General features: G+C 37.8%; 1 protein-coding gene across 1 annotated transcript; it reads left to right on the top strand.

Annotated features, from left to right (window-relative positions):
• Positions 1 to 461: 461 nt before the first annotated feature.
• Positions 462 to 22,001, top strand: mov10a (Mov10 RNA helicase a). Its single transcript, XM_074681108.1, has 22 exons — positions 462 to 830; positions 923 to 1,028; positions 1,162 to 1,298; positions 5,129 to 5,370; positions 5,458 to 5,704; positions 8,904 to 9,044; positions 9,131 to 9,293; positions 9,371 to 9,522; positions 9,619 to 9,789; positions 10,168 to 10,315; positions 12,312 to 12,473; positions 12,618 to 12,721; positions 12,836 to 12,933; positions 16,023 to 16,121; positions 16,239 to 16,347; positions 16,443 to 16,560; positions 18,955 to 19,146; positions 19,224 to 19,286; positions 19,383 to 19,508; positions 19,599 to 19,687; positions 19,799 to 19,917; positions 21,754 to 22,001. The coding sequence occupies exons 1-22, from the start codon at positions 706 to 708 to the stop codon at positions 21,804 to 21,806; spliced, it is 2,964 nt and encodes a 987-aa protein (XP_074537209.1). The 5' UTR covers positions 462 to 705; the 3' UTR covers positions 21,807 to 22,001.
• The last annotated feature ends 2,114 nt before the right edge of the window (positions 22,002 to 24,115 follow it).

Raw genomic sequence — 24,115 nt, 5'->3', positions numbered from 1 at the left:
TCAAAATAGTAGATATAATGATATATTTTCAGATGGTAAATATAATATAAATAAGTTAAAAGTCTACAAAGATATGCAATATATATAACAAATATATTTGGTTTTAAAAATAATTCTATTATCCAGTCTATACGAATATATACAACACACAGTCAATGTACAATACACACGACCGTGTATTGGGACGTTATGTAAGAGTTTAGGGAGTGTCAACACCGACATGTCTTTTGCTCTTTGTTAAATCTGAACAAATGTCAAATTTTAAATTAGTTAAGCATTGAAATATGTATATATATTTCAGATATTGTTTTCAAACGTTTGTAATTTTACGAACTCTTTTGTGATGTCCAGTAAGAGTTTTCGCTTTCTGGGTGTCAAACAATTGCAGACGCTCCCTTGGTGCACGGAACCGTTACCGTGCGTTCAGTGGGTCTTTTTTGCGCGAAACTGCGCTAAACATTAGATTTATATATTAGATTTTCCTTATTTTATCACGATACATGAATGGGAATCGACGCCTTGGTGCTGTTTGACTTCTACGCGTCACAGACACACGCAAGAGTCGCGCAAAAAAACGTAACATGAAATTTCCCCTCATGCAAATCGCTTTGATACAAACAGAAAAATATCAGGAAATAAGTTGAACTTCCTTGTCTGACAGTTGTCTACAGTAGCCTACGCGTCAGCTGGTTGCAACACGTAAACATGCCGCTTTTGGACTGTCTTGAATCCGGACTGGACTTCATTGAAATCCTGGGGGAAAGGATATCTTACAGCAGAAGCAAGAGCGAACTTCGCGACATCTACAACCATGAATTTAAAGGCAGAAGGTAGGCGAACGAGAAAAGCTTGAGATTCATACAGGTGTTGGATCTGCCTTCCTACTTACAGCTCAGCGTCTGTCTTCTGTTTGTCTTCATAGAAGGGACATAAAGGATCCGAACTTCTCCAATGTTCTTTATGCTTTAGTGAAATTCAACAAAGTTCATATCCGACATGGAATCGTCTTCATCAATGTTAAACCCCAGGTAAGATGAGCTCTCATTTCTTACCAGGGACTAGACTGGACATGTTCAGTGTCCTGCTGCAAATGCATGAAAAGAGAATCCTAAACAACAAGAAACTAAATTGGACTGTTTTTATAATTTCTGATCACTGTAGGTTCGGGTGTACTGTGACCAGTGGAGGAGGCCCAGGGTACCTCAGACACCTGCACCACCTTCAACCCCCCTGAACTCTGTGCTGACTCCAAAGAAGAAGATGGCTATGAAAATCCTCCACGAGTTGAAGGTGAACAGGTAAGTTAAATAAACAACAAGGAGTTGTCATACTTACATAGACATGTTGTTGCTTGGTAAAGGAAATAGGAAAAACCTGCATCAATTAAAAAAGCAATATCATGAAAAACAATGTAGGCAAGGCTTAAAAAAGCATTTTGCTTCTGCTTTTGCTGTCAGTGCCTGTTCAGTCACCACTTAGTATTTGACTGCTGACTTGTTAACTGTGTCTGTTGAGTGAAATATGTTATAATTTGAATGGTGACAGAATATAAACACTACTTGTATTAAATCTATAACAAGGGTTGAGATGGTTACTTTAAAATGTTAAACTGTTTAAAAAGGTAATCAGTAACTTACTTTAAGTATCACAATATTAAGCAGTGTACCTGATTACTTTTACTTACTTTTAGATTACTTCAACACCAAACATGCAGATAAAAACAACAGAGTATAAAAGATGTGTCATCTGCTTGGTGTATTTTTTTTAGAGAAACATACAACTATAAAGTATCATTTTACACTTTTAACAAACCAGAATGCTGAATTTTAAAAAGGAAAAGAGAAATTTAAAACTATTAATCAAATTCATGCAGTGCCCTTACTAAGTATTTGCCTGCAAAACAGTATTATTTACAAAGTTGACAGAAAATGTGCTTTTTTCAAAGCAAATTTAAAATGTTGCATGCATGCTTACTGTGCATGTGTTTGCTGCATTTTAGTATATCCCACACCCCGGTAATTTGATTTTATATATTTTTCATTGCTGTAACAATTACAGTTACATCCTTTATTTTGTGCATAAAAAACGTGACGCTGTTACATGTAAGCCGTTACTCCCCAAGCCTGTCTACAGCAGTGCATGCACGTTTTTTATAGTAGAAATAAAAATTTTAACAGCTTGTTTATGGCAAACTTGTCACCAAATGTTTGCAGTGATATCAAAACTTTACTCCATAATTAAAACTTGAATCGAAAGAAGGAGCAAATTGTTTGTTTGGTTTTTTTAAGTACTTAGTCTCATTGCATCATAGTTATAAAGTCCGTCTCCTAAATTCAATATTTCGCCAAAGTATGAATCAGCAATGTGCAAATGTAATACACCACTGTACTGTTAAAACACGTCACAGCCTCCTTATACAACCCCCCTTATATGCAGGTTGTTGCCAAACAGCAGCAAAGTAAACAGACTGTTGCTGTGATAAACATTTTTGGCAAGATGATAGTTCTGCTCAAGACAGATATTTCTGTATCAATATTTTCCCTCCCTAACGCTGCCAGCTCCCGTCTTGATGCTAATAACCCAAATACCTAAAATACTCCTGCTTTTTTGAAGTTTCAGGTGTACGGACAGCTTATTTCTGCATTTTTCTACAGATCCTCTCAAATTTATTCAATTCCCCCTGATGTGGAAACTCTCAGTTATTTTTAAATCATAGTGGAGTCAAAGCTATCAATGGAAGTGAAACTTCCAATTCAAATCATTTCGGGGTTTGTCTGTGGGGAAGTCCTAAGAAAAGTCTTGAAACAAAGTAGCTCTGGCTTTTCTGGTGCCAGTGTGTCACTTACCCCTGGTGAGTCATTTTGTGATTTGAGCTTTAATAGTTGACGCTGCTAACAGATGTTTTTTGTGGAATGTATCAGTATTGAAAGATAGGCAGTAAACATAGCAAGGGTAAAGGGGTCACCTCCTCAGGCCACTCGCCATCCAAAGTGGAAAATTCACCTAAAGATATAAGTTGAAATGTTCACTTGAAGTTCACATTGACTTACATGCAGATGTTCATGAAAGGCGGCCATAACGGAGGGTGGACAGCCTCCTCAAATAAAGATTTAAACACGGTTAAGCAAGCTCGTAAATTCTTCATACAAGCAAATTATTTAATTCCCACTGATGTGGAAACTCTCTTTTATTTTTAAATCATAGTGGAGTCAAAGCTTTCAATGGAAGTGATACTTCCAATTCTAATTGTTTCGGGTTTGTCTGTGGGGAAGTCCTGAAAAAAGTCTTGAAACAAAGTAGCTCTGGCCTTTCTGGTGCCAATGTGTCACTTACCCCTGTTGAGTCATTTTGTGATTTGAGCTTTAATAGTTGACGCTGCTTTAAATAATGCCCATCATATTTCCCAACCTTGTTGGACCAGAAACGCTGATGTCTGAGATGCTAGAAAAATTAAATTTTTGAAATTTCTTTCTGAGAAGTAAACAATGAAAATTGAAGATGTTAAGAAATCTGATTTCTGATAACTGGTGAAAAAATGAAGCCTAAAGTTTGATGCAGCTCTGTAGATAATAGGTGTGTTGTGTGGAATGTATCAGTATTGAAAGATAGACAGTAAGCATAGCCAGGGTGAGGGGGTCATCTCCTCAGGCCACTTATCATCCAGAGTGAGAGAGTGAAAATTCTCCTGAAGATAAGTTGAAATGTTCACATAAAGCTCACATTGACTTACATGCAGATGTTCATGAATGGCAGACATAAAAGACTCATCAAGCAAAGATTAAACATGGTTTAGCAAGCTCGTAAATTCTTCATACAAGCAAACTCTTGAATCATTTAGATAAGTACGCTGTTAAATACATTAGCATAGTGTTTTTCTGTGAACATAATGAGTTTCTGTGCTCAGAACATGTGACATGTGACTGTGAGTTTGCTGTGAGCACAATGATGACATGCAGTTTTCCAACAAGATGAATGACTGAAATAAGTGAGTCATATATAGAGGGAAATAATAAAGCATTGTATGCATCCTGAATTATCTATGTTAAGCAATTCTACAGGAAAAATGAAGTTATTCCTGATTTTCTTACATTGTTTAGCTCACTATGAAGTCTGTCCACCATGTGTGCACAGACAGGAAACTGTTAACTTTTGTACACTCTGGTCAAGGCTTCCTCTCTCAATGACATCCTTATCTAGTCTTTTCCCCAGTCGTGGGATTTTTTACCTCCTCTACACCAACAACCTTGGACTATCCCAACATGTAGAATAATTACTTCTCACTTTCCCAGGATACTAACTCACAGATGCCAACTTCAACTTCACTCAGACTTTTTGCGTTTTCCTTCCATTCTTTTTCAAATTATTTTCTTTTATATTTTTCCACATTTTGTAAACATACAAAACAAAGACAAAGTCAAGAGAAACAAAATCAAATCAAAAGAGAGAGTTAAAGCACACAAACACGGACACACACACATACTTATTTCCTCTCTGATTACCATTTCAAATGGTTAATAAGTTGGCGAATTTGTGTTTAGACCTGTTTTGAAATTTCAAATTCTGATCTTAAATCTGCAAAGGATTTAAGTGTGTTTTTGTTGAAGAAATGACAGAACTGTTGAAAAGTAAAGCTATCTAAAGTGACGGCGCTCTGCAGATGCAGCAGCAGATTAAGTGTAAACCACAAGATTCAGAATGGAAAGTCCCTCCCCCCCTGGCACTGCACCATGTTAGAGCAGCTGTATAACCCAAAGACAGGGAACCTTGAGGCAGTGAGCTGCTTAGCCCCCTGGGGACTGCCCAGCTGAAGTTATCTCAAGTTGTAGAGCTGATATCATTAATTTCATGTGGCACAGAAACCAGACTGAAAATGAAAAGAAGTGAAAACAGAAACCCTGGCCTAGACAGTCCGTCTTGTTCTGGGAAAGACTCGGAGTATGTGGTTTTATTTGCCTGTCTGTGCTCAATGAAGTCTGAAGCTCATCATTGGTTACCCAGAAAAAGGTTTTTGATGAAATGTTGGCAAGGGATCCTGACATTTACTGGTCTGCACTTGTTGACACATTTGTTGGGTTTTTCAAGCTCATACAGTATTTAACTTGAGCTCGATGTCCCCTCTTTCGTACAGGAAAGTGTTGACGTCTGACAAGGGAGGCATCGAGATCACTTCAGACCCCGCTGCAAGTGGCGGTAAAGTCAAGTTCACCGTAGAGCGTCTGAATGAGTTGTTCATTATCAAGTTCAACATCCTGAACAAGGGCACAAACTGCATCAACTTCACCTACTACACCGCCCTGCACAAGTTCCACTGCTTCACTCTGAAGGATGAGAGGAACGTCACGAGAGCCTGTCCGCTTTTCCTCTGCCCTGGTGAGACGACAAATGCTCTTCTTCTCGTTGTAATCAAGAAAAGACCACACTGAAAACTAAACACTCTCTTTTTTCTTCTTTTCACAGGAGAGACCTATGAAGTTGCTGTCAGGTACACGCTCAGCCACTACGGGTACTTTCCCGCCACTGTGTACTTTGAGTTCTGCCCGGATCCACCAGGATCTGCGCCGTTCTGTATCGTGAGGGAGATGGAAGCGTTAGCTAAGATCCCATTAGCTGTGGATCTTGGACCGGTGGCTCCTTACAAACCATTTCAAGTGGTGACATACAAGCCTGTGGACACAGTGGTGGTGCCGGGGGTCCCACCTCAGGTGTAAGTCATTAGCTTAGCATTGGCATCTCTATTCACAGTCCGTGAACATGGTGATTTTTTTAACAAGACTTGTGTTTTTAAGATACTAAAGCCCCGTTTCCACCAAGCAGTTCTGTTCAGTTCGTCTCAGCTCGGCACACATTTTGTGGCGTTTCCACTGAAACATTCTGGGACAGATCCCCAAATAACTGAGAAGAGCTGTCCCACTTTTGAGACCCTTCAGTTGGGGTGCCAGACTAAACCTGGAAGATCCCGGAAGGTGGAGCTACAACACTGCAGACTATTGATTGGTCGAAAGAATCGTCACTTACCGCGCAACAGTGGCTGTATTTCTCCTCAGCAGTCTTCTCTGAAACAAAACTTCATTGGGCTTTGTATCAAAGAGCAACATGCTAATCACAAAGAAGATGAATTGCTGGATGTCTTCCATCGTTGCTCTTTGTTTGCTGTGTCACGTTTTTCTTCTTAGTTGTGTTTATTAGCAGGGTACACTGTGTTGTCCTGCTTTGGCATCACAGTATTATTTAACTGATGTAGCTATCGGTGTCCGGCGTACACACCCCTGACCGCTGGGCACAGCTGGCTGTGGAAACACAAACAGGACCAGGCTTGACTGAGCCAACCCGTACCAAACCATACTGATCTAAACGGGACTGCTTGGTGGAAACGGGGCTCCATGTTACCAGAGTTGCGTTATTACACTTCAACTGCCAGTGAGGAGGCTAAAATCCCGCCTCGAGTCTGCCTCTTTGCCCCGTTAGACCACAGAAAGTCAGACTGAGTCAGCAATCTGTAGACCACATCTGATACGCTTCTCAACTCCACAACAGAAACCGAGAGCTGTTGTTAGGGAAACACTTTCTTTTGTTGTGCTTTGTTTATTTATTCATTGTAAACATCTTGAAACAAAAATTGATCTATGTAGATAAAACATGTACATTTAACTATTACAGCAAAATGACTGTAAAGTCAGACCTCAACTCTTTTTTGAAAATGACCAACTGCCAGCGGCTCTTTCTGAAATATTTCATTAACCGTGAAAGTGATGCAGGAATGCTTTATTTGATAACTGTCAGAAAAAAGACAGATGCAAAAGGTATTACCAAGGGGATACACAGAAGTGTTACCCCATCAACAAGTTGGACAATCTTTCATCCTCTCTGCACACCATGTTATATGTCATCAGTGTCCCTGAACACAGTTGCACCTCACTCCTACATCTTTGTTCCACAGTTCCTCTCATAGACTGTGCAGCTGTGCTGTACTCCTACATTCCCCAGCCTGTTCCCTAACTTCTAACACATACACATATGTCTAATTTGTATTTATTCCAGTGATAACTATTTCTTTTACTGATTTTTGTAAAAAAAAAAAAAAAAAAAATCTGTCACAAAGTGTAGCCAAACATGTTTTTTCCATCATTACAGACTAATGAACTCAAACCTCATCTGTCACACAATCGTCTCTTCATACCAGATGATAAATGGTCAGCCTTCTGCAGTGTTACATGCTGTGCGAACATCAGCAAACACTGCTTCTGACCAAGGAAAATGTTCTCCATTAGGGGGCGGTATGAGAAAGATATGTCAGGTTTTTTTTTTTTTGGTTTTTTTTTTTTTATGGCAGTGCTAAGGTCTCCTATACCCATCTAATTTAACAAAGCTTGAACCCTGGAGACTGTTGTATAAAAGAAGAGGGACACCACAACCAAAGATAAATTTTAGGGAGAATGAATACAATTTTATTGAATCAGATCAACAAACAAATTAATAGATAAATAAAGAAAATCAGTGATATTTGAAAACAAAATTGGCTGGAGACCTTAGCCAAAATAATCAAAATGTGGAAAAGTACTTGATCAGTCACGCTTTGGACCGTCGTACCCAGCACCTCCCATTCCTTCCATGTTCTATACCGCTTATCCTATTCAGGGTTGCGGGTGGCTGGAGCCTATCCCAGCTGTCATTGGGTGAGAGGCGGGGTACACCCTGGACTGGTTGCCAGCCAATCACAGGGCTGACACATAGAGACAGACAACCATTCACACACACACACTCACACCTACAGACAGTTTAGAGCCCAGCACCTCCCACTAACCTAAAAAACACACAAAGCCTCATATCAAAAGAAAAACCGATAACTAGACCACCAGATATCTCTAGTCCAAACTAAAACAACAAACTGAATTAACAAAACTCCTAGCAGCTAAACTTGTCAGGAAGAGAAAAGAAGAGAATCAACAAAATCAGGGAAAAAAACTTGCTGCAAATGGTGTGCTGCTCACTGATGTGAGAGCAAGTCTGCCAAAAACTGAAATCTTATCAAGTGTTTTTGTCTTTTTTTAAGTAGAAAATGTCTTTTTAGACTTAATACGAGCCACATTCACCTGACCGGTCAAGAAAAATGTCTTGTTTCAAGTTATTTTAAGACTAAAATGAGGTTTGAGTTGCCTTTAAGAGGAAGAAAAATCTGCTGATGAAACAAGAGAAAAAGTTACTCGTATTCAGGCATTATTCTAGTTTCAAGCAGATTTTTTCTCTTGTTAGAAGCAATTCAGACTTCATTTGTCTTTAAATAACTTAAAAAAAAAGAAAAAAGATTTTTCTGGACTGATAAGGTAAATGTGGCTCATGTCAAGTATTATGAGACAATTTTTACTTGAAATATGACAAAAACATTTGATAAGATTTCAGTTTATTGCATTGTGTCCCCATGAGACATGAGCCAATGTAACAGGCACGATCAGGATCTGGATTTTACCAGGATTGTTTTTCGTTAAAATTAATTTGACCTGCAAACAACATTTTTCGTGCCGAATATTTTTTTATCCTGCATTTTGAACAAATTTTCTGCATCATTTTTATCTTTTACGTTCCATTTCATAACTTTAATCTAGTCCTGTCTCTTCCAACGTGTTTTATGAACTCTCACATTTTCACATTAAGATAAATTCATTAATTTCAAGACATCAGCTGTGAGAGTTGTTAAATTTCTGCTGAATATACAAAGCTTTAGCTTGAGATAAGCAGTTTTTGCACTGTCCAAATGTGGTTTAGTGAGATGTTAGATTGATTTAGTTTGTGACCTTGATGTAAAGTGTGAATGTGTCATGATTAAGATTGAAAATAATGCCCCCCCAAAAAAACCTCACTATGATCCTAATATTAAGTCTAATTGTTGATCTTTGCTATTTCTGCAGCAACATGTGCTATGTTGGAAAGATGATGGTGAAATTAAAAGACTACAAGTACCCGTATCACCTGAAGGAACTGGCCAAACACAGGATGGAGGACTCGGAGTACCTCTCTGCAGAAGCTAGACGGAAACTCCCATCAGTGAAGTGAGAGGAGTCCTTCACAGCTCACCTGTTTTACTCCAGCGACGTCACGCTTAGATCCCTGACTTTTGTGTTTAATGTTTGTGCAGGAATCTGCTCAACTCCTCTCTGTCGATGAAGACATACGCTGATCGATTCCACCTGCTGCTGTACCTGGAGGAGATACAGATGGAAGTGGACATCAGGAAGTACGACCTCCAAAATCAGACCATGACTCCAGACCCGAGCAACAAGAAGCTGCTCATCCTCCAAGTAAGGAGTCCTCACAACACACATCAGCAAAAAAAGGATGTTACATTACTCAAAGTATTTTGATTTTCCTCTCTTAGGTTCCTGGTGTTGCTGAGAACAGACCGTCTGTAATCCCAGGAGATTGTCTGAAGGTGTCCAGATCTGGTGACACTGCGCAGCAAATCACTCAATACTGCGGCTATGTGCACCGTGTGGAGCTGGAACGTGTCAAACTGGGCTTCTCCAAGAAGTAAAGAGCTGCACCACACTTTCCTGCAAAACACACACTTCATGTCTTAAAGGGTTAAAAACTAAGACATTAATTTCCCACCTCTTTTCCCTTCAGGTTTCTGGAAACTTTTATCAGCAACATGAAGTTTGACGTGGAGTTCACCCTCAGCCAGTTGACCTTGAGGCTGCAGCATCGTGCCGTGGAACTGGCGGTCAACCATCAGCTGGGGGAGGTGCTGTTCCCATCTAGGACAGCAGGAGCTGATCCCCCCTTGCCTGAACTTAGGTCTGGCACACACACACACATACACACCTGTAGAAGCTGTGATAAATTAAACCTGAACATGGTGTTGGTAAATAGTGAGTGTGTAACAGTGTGAGGGCTTAGCATACTTCCCTGCAGTCTTTCCAACAGAAGGAGGAGCTGTTTCTGTTTTATGTGATAAACTCCCCTCAGGTGAATGAGCCAAAGCACTCAGTGTTGGCTGAGGACTTCCATGTAAAGCTTTGTTTCTTGGAATTCAAACCAGACAAATCCTTTAACCTCTTATTATACAGATTTCTTTATCCTAAAATCCCAATCTTTTTCTTCATTCATAAGATCAGAGCATCCTTCGTTTCTAGCCTTTGGTCCAAAAACTAATATTCAATCCATGTGTGACAGGATGTGTAACCGCCAGCTGGAAAAAAACCAGCAGCAGCGTGCTGCAGTCCAGCGCATCGTAGCGGGGTCATCGAAGCCTGCTCCTCACCTGGTGTTCGGACCTCCTGGAACTGGAAAGACAATCACTCTGGTTGAAGCAATGAACCAGGTACTTAGTGTTTGCAGTCCTGTTTTAATCCTGTTATTAGAGCTTTGGTAAATCAGTTTAATTAATCAAACATGAGGTGGAACTGCAACTTTTTGACGGATGAGCAAAGCTTCCTTTGCCTCCTCTAGTCTGAAAAATCATCCCTGCAAATGAAACATATTGAAATATTTCACTGTCAGTCATTCTAACTATAGTTGTAGTTGATCTTTATTTCATTCATGATGTTATATAAGAAGATATGTACATACAATATGAATATAAGAGAAATCTGAAATGAATGAAAAGGAGCAGAAAGAATAAAACTCCCATTTCACTGCACATTCACTCGCAAAAACTTAAACTAAACACTTTTCAATAGACACACAAAAAAGTTACACTTTCTGGCCACGATTCACAAACATAAAACTTAGTTTCACCCAAACAAAAGAAAGCAACACAAACAACAAGAAGAAACAACAAAGCCACTACCAGAACGTCTCTGATTCCCTTTATCTGTCTAATGTGTTGGTTTGAAAAGTTTTTTGAAGATCCTGAAAGTTTTGGCTTCTTTGAAATGCCTGTCCAAGTTGTTCCATAAGGATATACCTTTTACAATAATCTTTCTTTCCTTTAGTGAGGTTCTAACTCTTGGTTTTAGAAATATTTAAACTCCTTTTTAAGTTGTAATTACTCTTCCTTTTGGAGAAATGACGCTGAATGTGGGGTGGTAGGAGATTTTGTGAGCTTTGTACATAACTTGCAGCATTTGTTATTTTATTAAGTCACAAAGTTTCAAAAACTGTAATTTTACAAAAAGTGGATTTGAGGGATGTCTGTATGGAGTTTCGGTCATAATTCTTGTTGCTCTTTTTTGTGAAATAGAGATTTGCTTGGTGGTTGTTTTACATGCACTTCCCCATACTAACAGATATCTTAAACAAGCAACACCCTACTTTTACTTCTCCTTTGGTTGTGCTCTTCATCCTGGGGTTAAAGTAGGGTGACCATGTGCACAGCATTTTAATCACTTTTCCCACGTCTCGCAAATTGAGACGATGTCCCGCATTTGATCAGCTCTTGCTTTCCAAAGTGCTGCAGCCTCCTTTCTAACAGCATGATTTCCATGTAATAGCTTAAAGAGAGCCATTACCATTTCCTGTGTCCACTGTCAATAAATATGAGCGTACATGTGGCATCAGGAGATTGTCAACCTGTCACCTGCATCCTCCTTACCTCCGCCCACTGACACAAAAAAACCGAAGACAAAGGCCTCGGAACCAGAATGCAGATTTTCGTGGAAAAACATAAAATCCCTTGGAGAAAAAAAGACCTGGAACATGTTTATGTTTTTGAAACATCAGGTTTCGTTTTGAATTTTCAAAAGTAGATATTTTTAGTTTTTTTCCTGTGACAAATTAACTTAATTGTCTTAAGAATCAGAAAAATGTGAAAAACCAAAGTGCATACCATGTGGAATCAAATCAGATTGTTGCTACTCATACTTATACTTAATAAGCTTGGTTTTAATTGAAATGTTCATATGTTTTAGAGTTAAATTGAAATTATTTAAGCATTTAGACACCGTAGGTTAAAGTAGAAAGATCTTGAACTCAGCATGTTTTTTTTGACAGAATTCCAATTATTGTTTTGTCAAAACTTGATTAATATTTTAGATATTTTGACTTTTATTTTTTCTGTGTTCTCTTCCAGTGCTGGCATGAAATGAAATCAATCATATTTATAATTAATTTGTGTTAGTACAGCTGTAAGCTGCTCGTCAATAATAAAAGAGGCAGAAAAGAAAAGGAAACTTTTTTTTCTTCAAAGGCAAAGTTAAGTTTTTGTTTCCTTGAAGACAGAGCTGCTGCCACATGTTTGGCTTCATATTTCCTCTCATACTAATATCTCAGGACTTAAGTTAGCTTGCAGTCCTCTGTTTTACCTCTTACATATAAAATGAAAATTTAAACAAATTCAACATGGTCCAAACTTAATTCATCACCTCTGTCTCCTACAGATCAGCAGGGCCGACCAGTCAGCCCACATCCTCGCCAGCGCCCCTTCAAACAGTGCATGTGACCTCCTCTGTGAGCGCCTGTTGGTCCACATGAATCCTCATCAGGTTTACCGGCTTTTCGCTTCCAGCCGTGACCCCCGAACCGTCCCCAAAAGCCTTCTGGTGAGCTTCAGCCGATAGTTTTACACCTCACACCCACATCCTTTGAGGATGGGTGGAAATAGTGTAATTTTAAAAACCTCTTAAGAACAACTTCACTGATTTAACTTGATTATCTTTGGGTGTTGTTTCTTCCATCTCCTGCAGAAAAACTGTAACTGGGATCAGCAACAAGATGCTTTTGTGTTTCCAGACAAATCTGTTCTGATGAATTACAAAATCATCGTTGCAACTATGTTCACAGCTGGCAGGTGAGGTAAAAACGAAGCATGTGGCAGTATTCTGACTGCTTCTCATACAGCATGATCTGCATTTCATGTTTGTTACTTCTCTGCACTGTCTCCTTTGTGTCTGTCTGATTCTAGGCTGGTGTCTGGAGGAATCCCTGTTGGACATTTCACTCACATCTTTCTGGATGAAGCCGGTCAGGCAGCAGAGCCGGAGTGCGTCATTGCTATCGCAGGTTAACGCTGAAAACCTCGTTACTTCATTGAGTCTTTTTGTTTTAGTGAGATTCTGATGAAAGAGTCTGCAAAGTCTGAGCTCTGTTTGATGAGTAGTCTGTCTTTGATTCCTCAGGTCTGCTTTTATTAATCAAATCTAAAGAATGATTCATCTCTGCTTTATCTTGTATTTAAAGGAAATTCACTTACTAATGCTCTGTTAAGTTTCATTCTCTGCACGTTTTTGCTCTGTTTATATTTGAGTATAAAAGACATCAGCTTATTCCTGTCACACTGTAATGAAAAGGACAGAAGTGTTTAGAACAGACTGTCAGGCCTCTGAAACACTGAACAGACCTCTGGTCATTGTACAGAACCTGATCTGCAGCAGGAATGTGAAGAATCTGAGGACAGAATTCCTCCAGCAATTTCAGCTCTGTTCAATTTTACTGGTTTTTGAAAGTCTGACCAATGACTGCAGAAAGTTTAGAGAGCTGCATGCTCTCATAGAAGATGTTTAAAAGCTATGTCACTCATCCTAACCATTGACTGTATGAAATATGGGCAAAGTCTCTGCGACATTGTTCTGGAAATGGAGTCTTGAGACCATATTGATAATACTGAACTCATCCTAGCTTTGCTGTAGTTCTGATGAGGTAGTGACGGGCTGTTGGCCTCTGTGCAGACAGCTACAGTGTGCCCACTTGTCAATCAAATCAGCAATATCCTCCATACAGTGTGTGCTAATAGATAAATGAGCTACTAAGGCCCAAATGTGTTTTTTTCCAAACATCTTTCTTGACCATTTATTTATCATGGAGTTATATTTGAGTTATATTCACATATGGTGAAAACAGCCCTTTCTCACAATGATAAAGAATCCTTTAAAAAAGTCCTGCATCTGGACCGTGATCCGGATCAACTAAAAAAATTGATCACTTCTTCTTTATCCCATTTTGAACATTGCCTGAAAATTTTATCAAGATCCGTTTGTTACTTTTTGAGTTATGTTGCTCACAGACAAACAGACAAACTCTTTCAAAAACATAACTTTCTTGGTGGAGGTTATAATAATCTTCATCTATATAGCACTTTTCATAAAGAATTTTACAAAGTGCTTTACATAATAAAAACAAACCGTGAGAAGAAGGAAAAGAGAGAAAAAGAAAAATGTGAGGCATAATACAAATATATATACAAGGCTAAGAACCACCACCAAATTAAGGAAATGTCTAAAAAATAAACGCAATTAAAGATTAAAACAATTAAAACTACAAAAGATTGATGATTTAAGATTCTTCCCATTTCACTGTCAAAGAAAAAAGTTAAAAAATAATAAAAGCAGCATTTTGATGATTAAATGTACTCATTTAAAATCTCCAGTAAAAACACACTGCACAAAACTGAAATCTTATCGAGTGTCTCCGTCTTGTTTAAAGTAAAAATGTCTTGTTAAACTTGATATGAGCCACATTCAACTTATCAGACAAAAAAAACTCTTGTTTCAAGTTATCTAAATACTAAAATGAGGTCTAAATTGCTTGTAACAAGATATATATATATAAATATATATATATATATATATATATATATATATATATATATATATATATATATATATACAAGATCAATTGCCTGTCAATCAATTGCCTGTAACAAGATATATATATATATATATATATCTTGTTTATATATATATATATATATATATATATATATATATATATATATATATATATATATATATATATATATATATATATATACAAGAGATATATATATATATATATATATATATATATATCTTGTTACAGGCAATTTAGACCTCATTTTAGTCTTTAGATAACTTGAAACAAGAGGTTTTTTTGTGTTTATATATATATATATATATATATATATATATATATATATATATATATATATATATATATATATATTTATATATATATATTTATATATACACTTCAAAAATGGAAAATTACAAATAACAGAAACATCTAAATCAGCGACAACATCCAAACTTCATAATCCTGTGTGTGATAGCCTTATAGCACACTTACTAGTGTCATAGTATGGTTTAACTTCAAAAAGAGTCAGTCACAAACTTCTATGGTTATCAGACCTTTCATTACAATGATTTTAAGTCTAGAACCAATATATTTTAGGACTGGGGACCAGATGTCACGGAAAACATTTATTATGCACTTAGATGTGTTAGTCAGATAATTCATGGGTAACATATCAAAAATAACTGTGTGCCATCCAGCTATTGTTGGAGGTTTACAATCTGTCCATTTCAGGAATATATTTTTCCTCACACAGAAAATGAGGACACATAGAAGTCTTTTGAAATGTGCAATTTTAAGTTGGGCATCTGGTAGGGCTGGAATTAATCGGATTTTAATCGTGATTTCAATTTTGCCATCAACAATCATAAAAACGATATAATCGAAGAAAAACAATTAATATGCCACACAGTGTAGATGTATGCACGTCCCTGTGCTTCATAGCTCTTCTGTGTTCCATGTGCAGCCACAGCGAGTGTGTGTGACTTATGTGTATCAATAATACTGTATGTGCTACTTGCTGGTTCTTTAAAGTTGTGTTTAAATCAGTACTGAAGTTTTTGAATAAATGAATAATTGTGTATATTAATTGTGATTTCAATATCACTTAGAATAATCGGGATTCTTATTTTTACCATAATCCCCCAGCCCTAGCATCTGGCAACCCAAACAGTTAAGCCAGAGGATCCTTATTCAATTTATAGTTCAGAATTAAGTGTGGTCTGTTATATTTTTTCATCTATAAAAAGGGAGCAACCTCAATGTTACACCCAAATGTGTATTTGAACCAGGTTGTAAAATATGTTAATAAATCCTGCAAAAATTGGCTTTTATGGCTTGGTGTGTATATGGTTTCCAATACTTCTGCAGCCAGCCTCTAGTGGACACTTTGGGAACTGCAGTTTTTAACACTTCTGCATTGGCTTGTTTTTCTCAAGGCCTAATTCTTACACACCAAACAGCTCCAGTTAAAGATGATCCACTGACTCTGAAGGTCCAGTGCTGTTATGAAGTCATGAAACTGATGTGTAATGTCACTTCAGGTCTGCTCAGTCCGGGGACGGGTCAGCTGGTGCTGGCAGGAGACCCCAAGCAGCTTGGACCCATTGTTCGATCACGTCTGGCTCTGGAGCACGGACTCGGTGAGACCAGAAGGATTTAATTATTGTAAAATATATTTTTATCAACTCTGAAAAAAGCTGAATTTTAGATTTTGCTGCTAAATTTGTGCAATAATCTGACGCTGTTTTGCTCTTCAGGACTTTCTCTGCTTGAGAGGCTGATGGAGCAGAACGCTTTGTATCAGAAGAGTGGAGACACCAAACGGTTCGACAAGCGCTTCGTCACCAAACTCTTGCGAAACTACAGGTTTGTCCTTCAGGTTACATGTCACAAATTTAGGATCCCGTAGTTTTGTTTTAAACTCTTTGAAGCTTTTCATTTATTTATTTTTTTTACCTCAGGTCTCATGCTGCCATCCTGAAAATCCCCAATGAGAAGTTCTACGACGGTGAGCTGCAGGTGTTTGCTGACGAGAGAGAGCGTGAAACCTACTGCAACTGGGAGCATCTCCCCAGAAAGGTACCAACACTAAGACCTTTACTTTTAACTTTTTAAAGATCTATCGTCCTGATGCACAGCAGACTGGTCTGAGGAGTAATTGTTTGCTTTATTTGCTTTTTAAGACTCTGAGAAGACCCTATGATCTTTAAACAATCTATGATACAATATTTCTCAGTATCTGTATCAGGTCAGATTTTCCTAGAAGAACACAAACTATACGATCCACAGAGTCCTTTTCTACTTTTAAGAGATGTCTAAAAACTCATCTGTTCAGGGAACACTTAAGCACTTAATCTGACCCTTCTTCTCTTTGTCCTCAGGGGTAGAATGAGTCAGAAGGTCTCAGACACAGCTCTTAGTGGATATTTTGCTCTGATTATTGAATATGTTGAAGGTTGAATGATATTGTTGCACTGATTAACTGTGGTTAGTTATGGACACATTATTCTACATAAGAAAAAACAAAAACCAAAAAAAAAATCTTGCACTTGATGCAGCCAAATAACTTGAAGCACTTTGTCGCACTAACTGAGGTTTTCCCTCCTGCCAAAATTCATGCTTGTGTTGTACGCCGCTTTCTGCTAAATGAAACTGTAGAACTCTAGAAATCCTTTTAAAGCATGTAATTATTAAAGCACCCAGAGAGCACTTAAGTCCTACTTTAATGTTATACTCCCTTTCAGCAGACTGTCTGCTACTGTTTGGTGTTAGTTGCAGGTTTGTACGATAATTTGTTTCCTGACAGTGTTGAAAATTATGATGGCCCAGTACATTTTTCATAATCCGGATCTTGGTATCCAGAATATTGGCAGGATCTGAAACGTACTTCTGCATCCATCAGAAATTATGGTGACCTTGTATTGTATTGTTTTGCAAAGCAATCCGACCATTTGTGGTGGAGTTATATACACATATGGTGAAAACAGCCCTATCTCACAATAATAAAGAATCCTTAAAAAAAGTCCTGGATCCAGATAGTGATCTGGATTACCTCCATAATTTAATCACTTTTTTCTTATCCCATTTTGAATATTTCTTGAAAATCTCTTGAAAATTTCATCAAGATCTGTTCGTTACTTTTTGAGTTATGTTGTTCACAGACAAACTCTTTCAAAAACATGACCTCCTTGGAGGAGGTAATAAAAAGCTTTGTTTATATAGCACTTTTCAAAAACAATTTTACATAATAAAAGCAAACGGTAAAAAGGAAATACAAGAGAAGAAGGAAAAGAGAGGAAAAGAAACAAGAGGCAAAATATAGAAATATATAAAAGGCTAAGAACCACCACCAAATAAAGGAAAAGTCTGTAAAATAAAAGCAATTAAAGATTAAAACTGTTAAAACAACAAAAGATAAAGGATTTAAGATCCTGCCCATTATACAATGAAAGAAAAAAGCTGAAAATAGAATTAAAGTGTCATTTTAATTATTAAAACACACTCATTTTAATCTCCAGTAAAAGCACACTGCATAAAACTGAAACCTTATCAAGTGGTTTTGTCTTGTTTTAAGTAAAAATAGTTTTGTTAAACTTGATATGAGCCACATTCAACTCTTCGGTCCAAAAAAATGTCTTGTTTCTAGTTATTTAAGGACTAAAATGAGGTCTGAATTGCTTTTAACAAGGAAAAAAACACAGTATCTTAATACAAGTAACTTTTCTTTTGTTCCATTGGCAGATTATTTTTTATTATTAACTTGTTTTGTCCTTTAATAACTTGAAAAAAGACATTTTTTTCGACTCGTCAGGTAAAAGTGTCTCATAGCAAGTCTAGAATTTTTTTTTTTACTGAAAATAAGAGAAAAAAACTTGATAAGATTTCAGGTTTTTGCAGTGCACATCTATAAAAATGTGTTTTTAAAAGACCTATGTCAACTGAAAGTCTCCTTGACAACACCATGCCAGCCAGGGAGTTTAGCAGTAAGTTCTTTAGAGATCAGCAGCTTTAGAGAAAGTGTTCAGGCTGTTTAATTGGTTTAAAAGAAGTGTAAGAGGTCTTTGATATTTGCGACGCAAAACTAAGACATTTAAAACTTCAATTCCTGATCTCTAACCCTCGTCTTTATTGTTTTCTTCTTAATTCCATCCGGAAATTGCTCATTACTTTATTTAAGTGCACTCTCATTAATTATAATTAGTCCACCAAGAAATCAATACCAGTCTTTCAATAATGAATTGAAGGCAGCCTCAGACTGTGGAGAAACAAAGTAAAAATCATTACAACAAATTAGATTTTATAATGAGGAAACACATCGTTAGGATCAAACTGGGGCAAAAATTAGATTATAGAGAAAATTCAAACTCTCATCAAGAGAAACTGGAGAAATCCTGTGATGTGGTTTAAAGAGGAACAAGCTAACAGCGAGTACGGATTAATCAGTTATTTCTTCTCATTCTCACCTGACTGTAGGGCTTCCCGGTGATCTTCCACGGGGTGGTCGGGAAAGACGAGCGAGAGGCCAACAGCCCGTCTTTCTTCAATGTGTCCGAGATTTACGTACTGATGGAGTACCTCCACAAGCTGAAGGACACACAGGGGAAGAAAGGTCTCCCCAAACTGTCTGGGAAAGACATCGGCATTATCGCCCCCTACAGGAAGCAGGTGAGTTTGCATGATAGTGTGAGGTTGGTGAACAGTTTGTTCAGTCATCGTCGCTGACGTGTTTACTCTTCTGGCAGGTGGAGAAAATCCGAAAGGCCCTCAGAGCCGACGCTGTCCTGAGCCAGTGGAGTGATCTTAAGGTTTGAGGAGTGTAGTTTACATTGGTGTCCATATAAATGTTTGTTTGTGGTATTAAAAAGTTGATTGATTTGTTGGTTATTAATGTTTGGTTTCAGGTTGGGTGTGTGGAGGAGTTTCAGGGGCAAGAGAGGAAGATCATCATGGTCTCCACAGTTCGCAGCAGCATGAACTACGTCAGGATGGACATGGACTTCAACATCGGATTCCTGTCCAATGCAAAGGTTGGTCACATCCCTCTCCTTATCCTTTAAACCCCTGGTGAACAATTTGTAATGTCCTTTCTCTATTTTTTGTGTTTTTGTGCTCTGCAGAGATTGAACGTAGCCCTGACCAGAGCAAAGTCCTTGATGATAGTGGTGGGAAACCCTGTGATCCTCAACAAGGACCCTGTCTGGAAGGAGTAAGGCCGGGCAGCACACAGATGTTTGAGCAATGAGACAGAAAGTTGTCAGAAAATACAGTCAGATTGAAAAGGCAGTCTTACTCAAGCTCTCTCATTTTATTTTCCCAGGTTCATCAGCTACTGTGTGAAGGAGAAAGGTTACACTGGATATGACTTTAAGGAAGCAGAAGGAGAGGATGAGCTTGTGGCGACACTGTGTGTCCTGCGTATCTGCTTGGATTCTGGCAGTAAGTGATGAAACACCTGTGAGATGAGCACATTTTGAAGTATTGCTAGATAAGCAGCTGGGTCTGGATGTACAAAAGTAATCTGATTGGATCAAATCTTACGCTTAAGGTCTTTGCTAACAAGCTATTGATCCTGAGCTGTGACTGATCTTGAACGACACACACAGGCACAAGCACAGAGACACACCGTCACACACATATTCACAAGTCTTCATTCATCATCTAAACATCGCCCGAAATGTGTTGAGAAAATGTCAGAAAATGTGAGAATGTGTGCAAGTCGCCTACAGCGTCTCTGAATTGTCAAACTACCCAGGAAATGAGCTGGGCGGATGTTAATACACGCAAAAAAACGAACCTGTTCTGAAAAATAATGGCAGACAAAAGTTTTGGCATGAGTGTACAAATGTTATTGACATAACACAGGATTGAATTTTTTTGTAACAGGCATCAATTTTGGACAAGAAAAAAAAAACAGACTCAGTGTGCACAGACCTTTAGAATGTTCCATGGGAAAGTTTGATCAGACTAAACCAGACCAACCACATGTTCACATGTTGGATCAAAACTCCCCCCAAAAATGATTTTGTGCCCATAAAATTATTCACAGATAAGGATATCAAATATTTATTGTTTAGATTAGAAGTGTCTAAACTTTTTTCAAAGAGGGCCACATTTGATTTTGTAAAATTGACCAAGGTCCTGGAGCTCTTAATGACATATTTATTAACTCTAAAAGTAACATATGTATGCGCCATTATCTATTGATACCAGATTATAGGTATTCAGTTTTCTGAAGTGTAATGTGCTGCGTAAACATCAAACCCTGCTTCTTTTCTTGGCCAATGTTCTCCATTAGGGGGCGATATGGGGAAAATACTTTTGGATTTTCTTAAGACAAGATCATTGTTTTTCATATTCAGACTACTCTGATCTGCAAACATTTTTAGCCTCAAAAATTTCTTATCCAGCCAACTAGACTATGTAAAGTAGCAGAACCAGGGCCTGTATGCACGTTCATACATTAAATAAAATAGTTCCTAATATACCATTATGGATTGGCCCATTTATTGGCCTTTTAACTAATTTCACCATGAAAGTGACGCAGGTTCAGGTTACGTTATAATTAAATCAAAAATAAAATAAGCATTGTAAAAGCTGCTTTGTGGATCAAGCACCACAGCAATGCCCCAATAACTTGGGAGTTCATCAGACAACTATAAGCAGCTGTTTGATGAACTCTAATATTTCACCACAAGAATCTTGGAAAGACCCAGACGCATGAAAGTGAAGAGCAAAGCAGATTTACAAAACTGACAGCAGCGAGCCTCCCTAACACTTTGACTGATCCCAAATCTCATCTGTTCACTGAATATTGTTGTGTCCCTTAAATCTCAATTTGCTGTAGAGCTTCACATCACCATGCACTGCCAAAGGATTATTTCAGTCCTTAATTATCTGCTATCTTTGCATGTTGCGTGTAAAACCGAGGCACAATGTCTGCCTTTGAACAGTTGAATAGGTACCGTAATCCTGCTGTTAGCACCTGTAACGGAGGGGTCTACTTCTGTTAAATTTAATGCACTTTTTGGGCTCATGCATACCCCTAATGGATTTGTACAAATGGCCCATTTTCCTCACTAATGGCTGGACATGCACACAGGCCCAGGTTGATCCTATCCAGCTCTTTGTAGAAAAACCCATGCAATAATTACAAGCTTAATTAGTTAAGCTTTAGTCATGAAAAACATGGATCAACAAATACTGAATATTTTCATAAGAAGCAAAACTTTGGATCAGAACTTTTAAATAACTGTCATTGTGTCTTTCCTATAGATCCCGAGTCAGACGAGAGGAACATGGACCTGGAGTGGAGAAATGAACAATGAAATCTCTGTTAAACATCCTTCTCAAGCTTGTGAAGCAAGCTTCAGTCTTCATTTATCTTCATCAAATATTTGGCATCTCTCATTTCAGGAACACTTTTCTAAACTCTTTTCAAACTTTTCTAAGAGCAGTTTTTGATGAAACAAAGCTGAGCTCCGTTTTTCATGGTAATGCCAGAACAAATAAACACAATGCTGCAGTTGTCTTTGTGTCGCTTTGTCTTTGTTCAATTTTTATTAAGTGAAGCCGAGTGAATTTCTCTCAGACTGGACGGAAACCTGATAAAAAACACTTAATTTTCTATTTATATCAGTGTTCACACTTATCTTCAATGTATCCTTAACAAAAGGAACTGAGTCTTTGTCTCAAAAATACTTCAGATCATACATTGACTTCAACACTTTCTGTTTGCAAACAACATTTACAACAAGCTTTCATATAAATCTGGATTTTATATTATTTAAAAACTTCCAGAGAAAGAAAGAAAAAAAATAGAGCACTGAGCCAAAGCTGTTTCCAAAGACGTGTGTAACGTAGTGCTCAAGTAAGAACAACAGTTTTTTACAAAATCCAAACCCTCTGCTGCTTAGTGGAGATGCTTTCATTTTACTCTGCGTTGAGAGGAGACGTTTATCTCTGCTGACCTCAGGAATTCCTCGGCCGTAAGCTTGTTGAGACGCGCAAAACATCAAGACACAAAACTCGAGGCCTGAAGAGGTTTTATTCAGAGCCATGAGCATCTACAACCCCAGTCCTCGAAAATCACCTCAGCTGTGCCGTGTTTGATAACCTATAGCTTCTCTGTCAAATCCCTCCCTGAGGATTTTGTGCCAGGCCAAAATAAGTCAATACACATCCTGCCAGGTGGGAGCCTCTACTGGCCTCACAGAAAGGTCACATGCAACATCAAAGATTCTGTTTAAACATCCGTCCTCCTCTGCACAGACAGAGAAATGCAACTAGGAAACATGAACAGGACACGTATGAGCAACAGAGGCAGAGGAAATGTCACTAAACTTTGTGAAATAAGCATTTAGAGAAAAGGCAGAGCTGACCTTCCAGGACAGAGCCACTGCTATGTCAGTCTCTTTTTTCCTCAGTAGGAAGAAGATAAGGAGCAACATTTATTTTTCTAGAAAAAGGGCCGGCAAAAGACATTTTATTTAAAAAATAATAATAATCTGTGTCAAATAACACCTTGTACATCAAGCCATTATTCTTCTGACGGTCCATGAGGGAGCGCATCTATCACCAATGATCCCCTCCGAATACGACACATCAAGGAGACTTCTGAGAGGTTTATTTTGCCAGCACTGAATCTTTTTTGAAAAAAGTATTAGTACTAGTAGACTACAAAAAGTCTACTAGTTTTTCTATTAAGAAATTTGAGGTTGACTAGTGGTACAAGTAAACTAAAATTTTGTTTCACTAGTTAAGGTTTTTGGCACACCTGTGCACAAGTTAACCATACTAATAAGCAAAATTGTCCACTAATAGATGATTTTATGTCACTCGTAGTACAAGTAGACTTAGGAAATGTTATTAGTAAAAACTCAAAGCTTTATTAGTACTACTAGTTACCAGAATTGTCTACTTGTAGACAACCTTGCTTTACTAGTAAGGTCTACTTGTGCACTAGTGGCCAAAAACCTTTACTAGTGAAACAAAGTTTTGATTTTCTAGTACTACGGGTAAATTCAAGTATTTCACTAGTGTAGTTACCAGCAGACTGTTTGTCGTTTACTTGTAGTACTAGTAAAGCCAAAAGAGTCAATAGTGGAACTAGAAGACCTGATGCAAATGAAGTAGAAGGGATTACTAACAAATACAGCACTCTGATTGGTTGTCATTTTTTTCAAAAGCCAATAGGAAGCCTGAATTGTTTTCCCCACCCCTTTATTAGCATATAAGGCTTACTACTAGTTCTAGTGATAATTCTAAAGTCTACTAGTAGTACTAGAATATTTAAAACAGTCTACTAAAACTGATAGTGAGCATTTTTTGGTCGACTAGTAGTACTAGTGATACTTTTTGCTTCACCAGTAAAGTGTACATCTGCACTAGTAAACCAAAACTGAGTACATGCACTCTTAAATTGAGAACTAGCAGAGCTGAACTATGGTTGATATCACTGATATCAATTTTATGCTCAAACAGCTTTTCATAAAAAAGTGTTATATCACTCACTAAGATCTTACTGAAGGTGTCATTTGTGAAATTTACACTCTTAAATTAGTGCAAAAATAACACTTTTTAGAGGTGGGTACTTTATTGGCAAATATACACTTCGATAGGCACTGCTAATTATTCA

This window comes from Halichoeres trimaculatus, unplaced genomic scaffold (assembly GCF_033239565.1).
Source record: "Halichoeres trimaculatus isolate MK-OKI-2021-1 unplaced genomic scaffold, fHalTri1.1 fHalTri1_scaffold_1, whole genome shotgun sequence".
NCBI lineage: Eukaryota > Metazoa > Chordata > Actinopteri > Labriformes > Labridae > Halichoeres > Halichoeres trimaculatus.
Note: the sequence above shows the minus strand (reverse complement) of the source record. Positions and strands in the feature narration are given on the sequence as shown.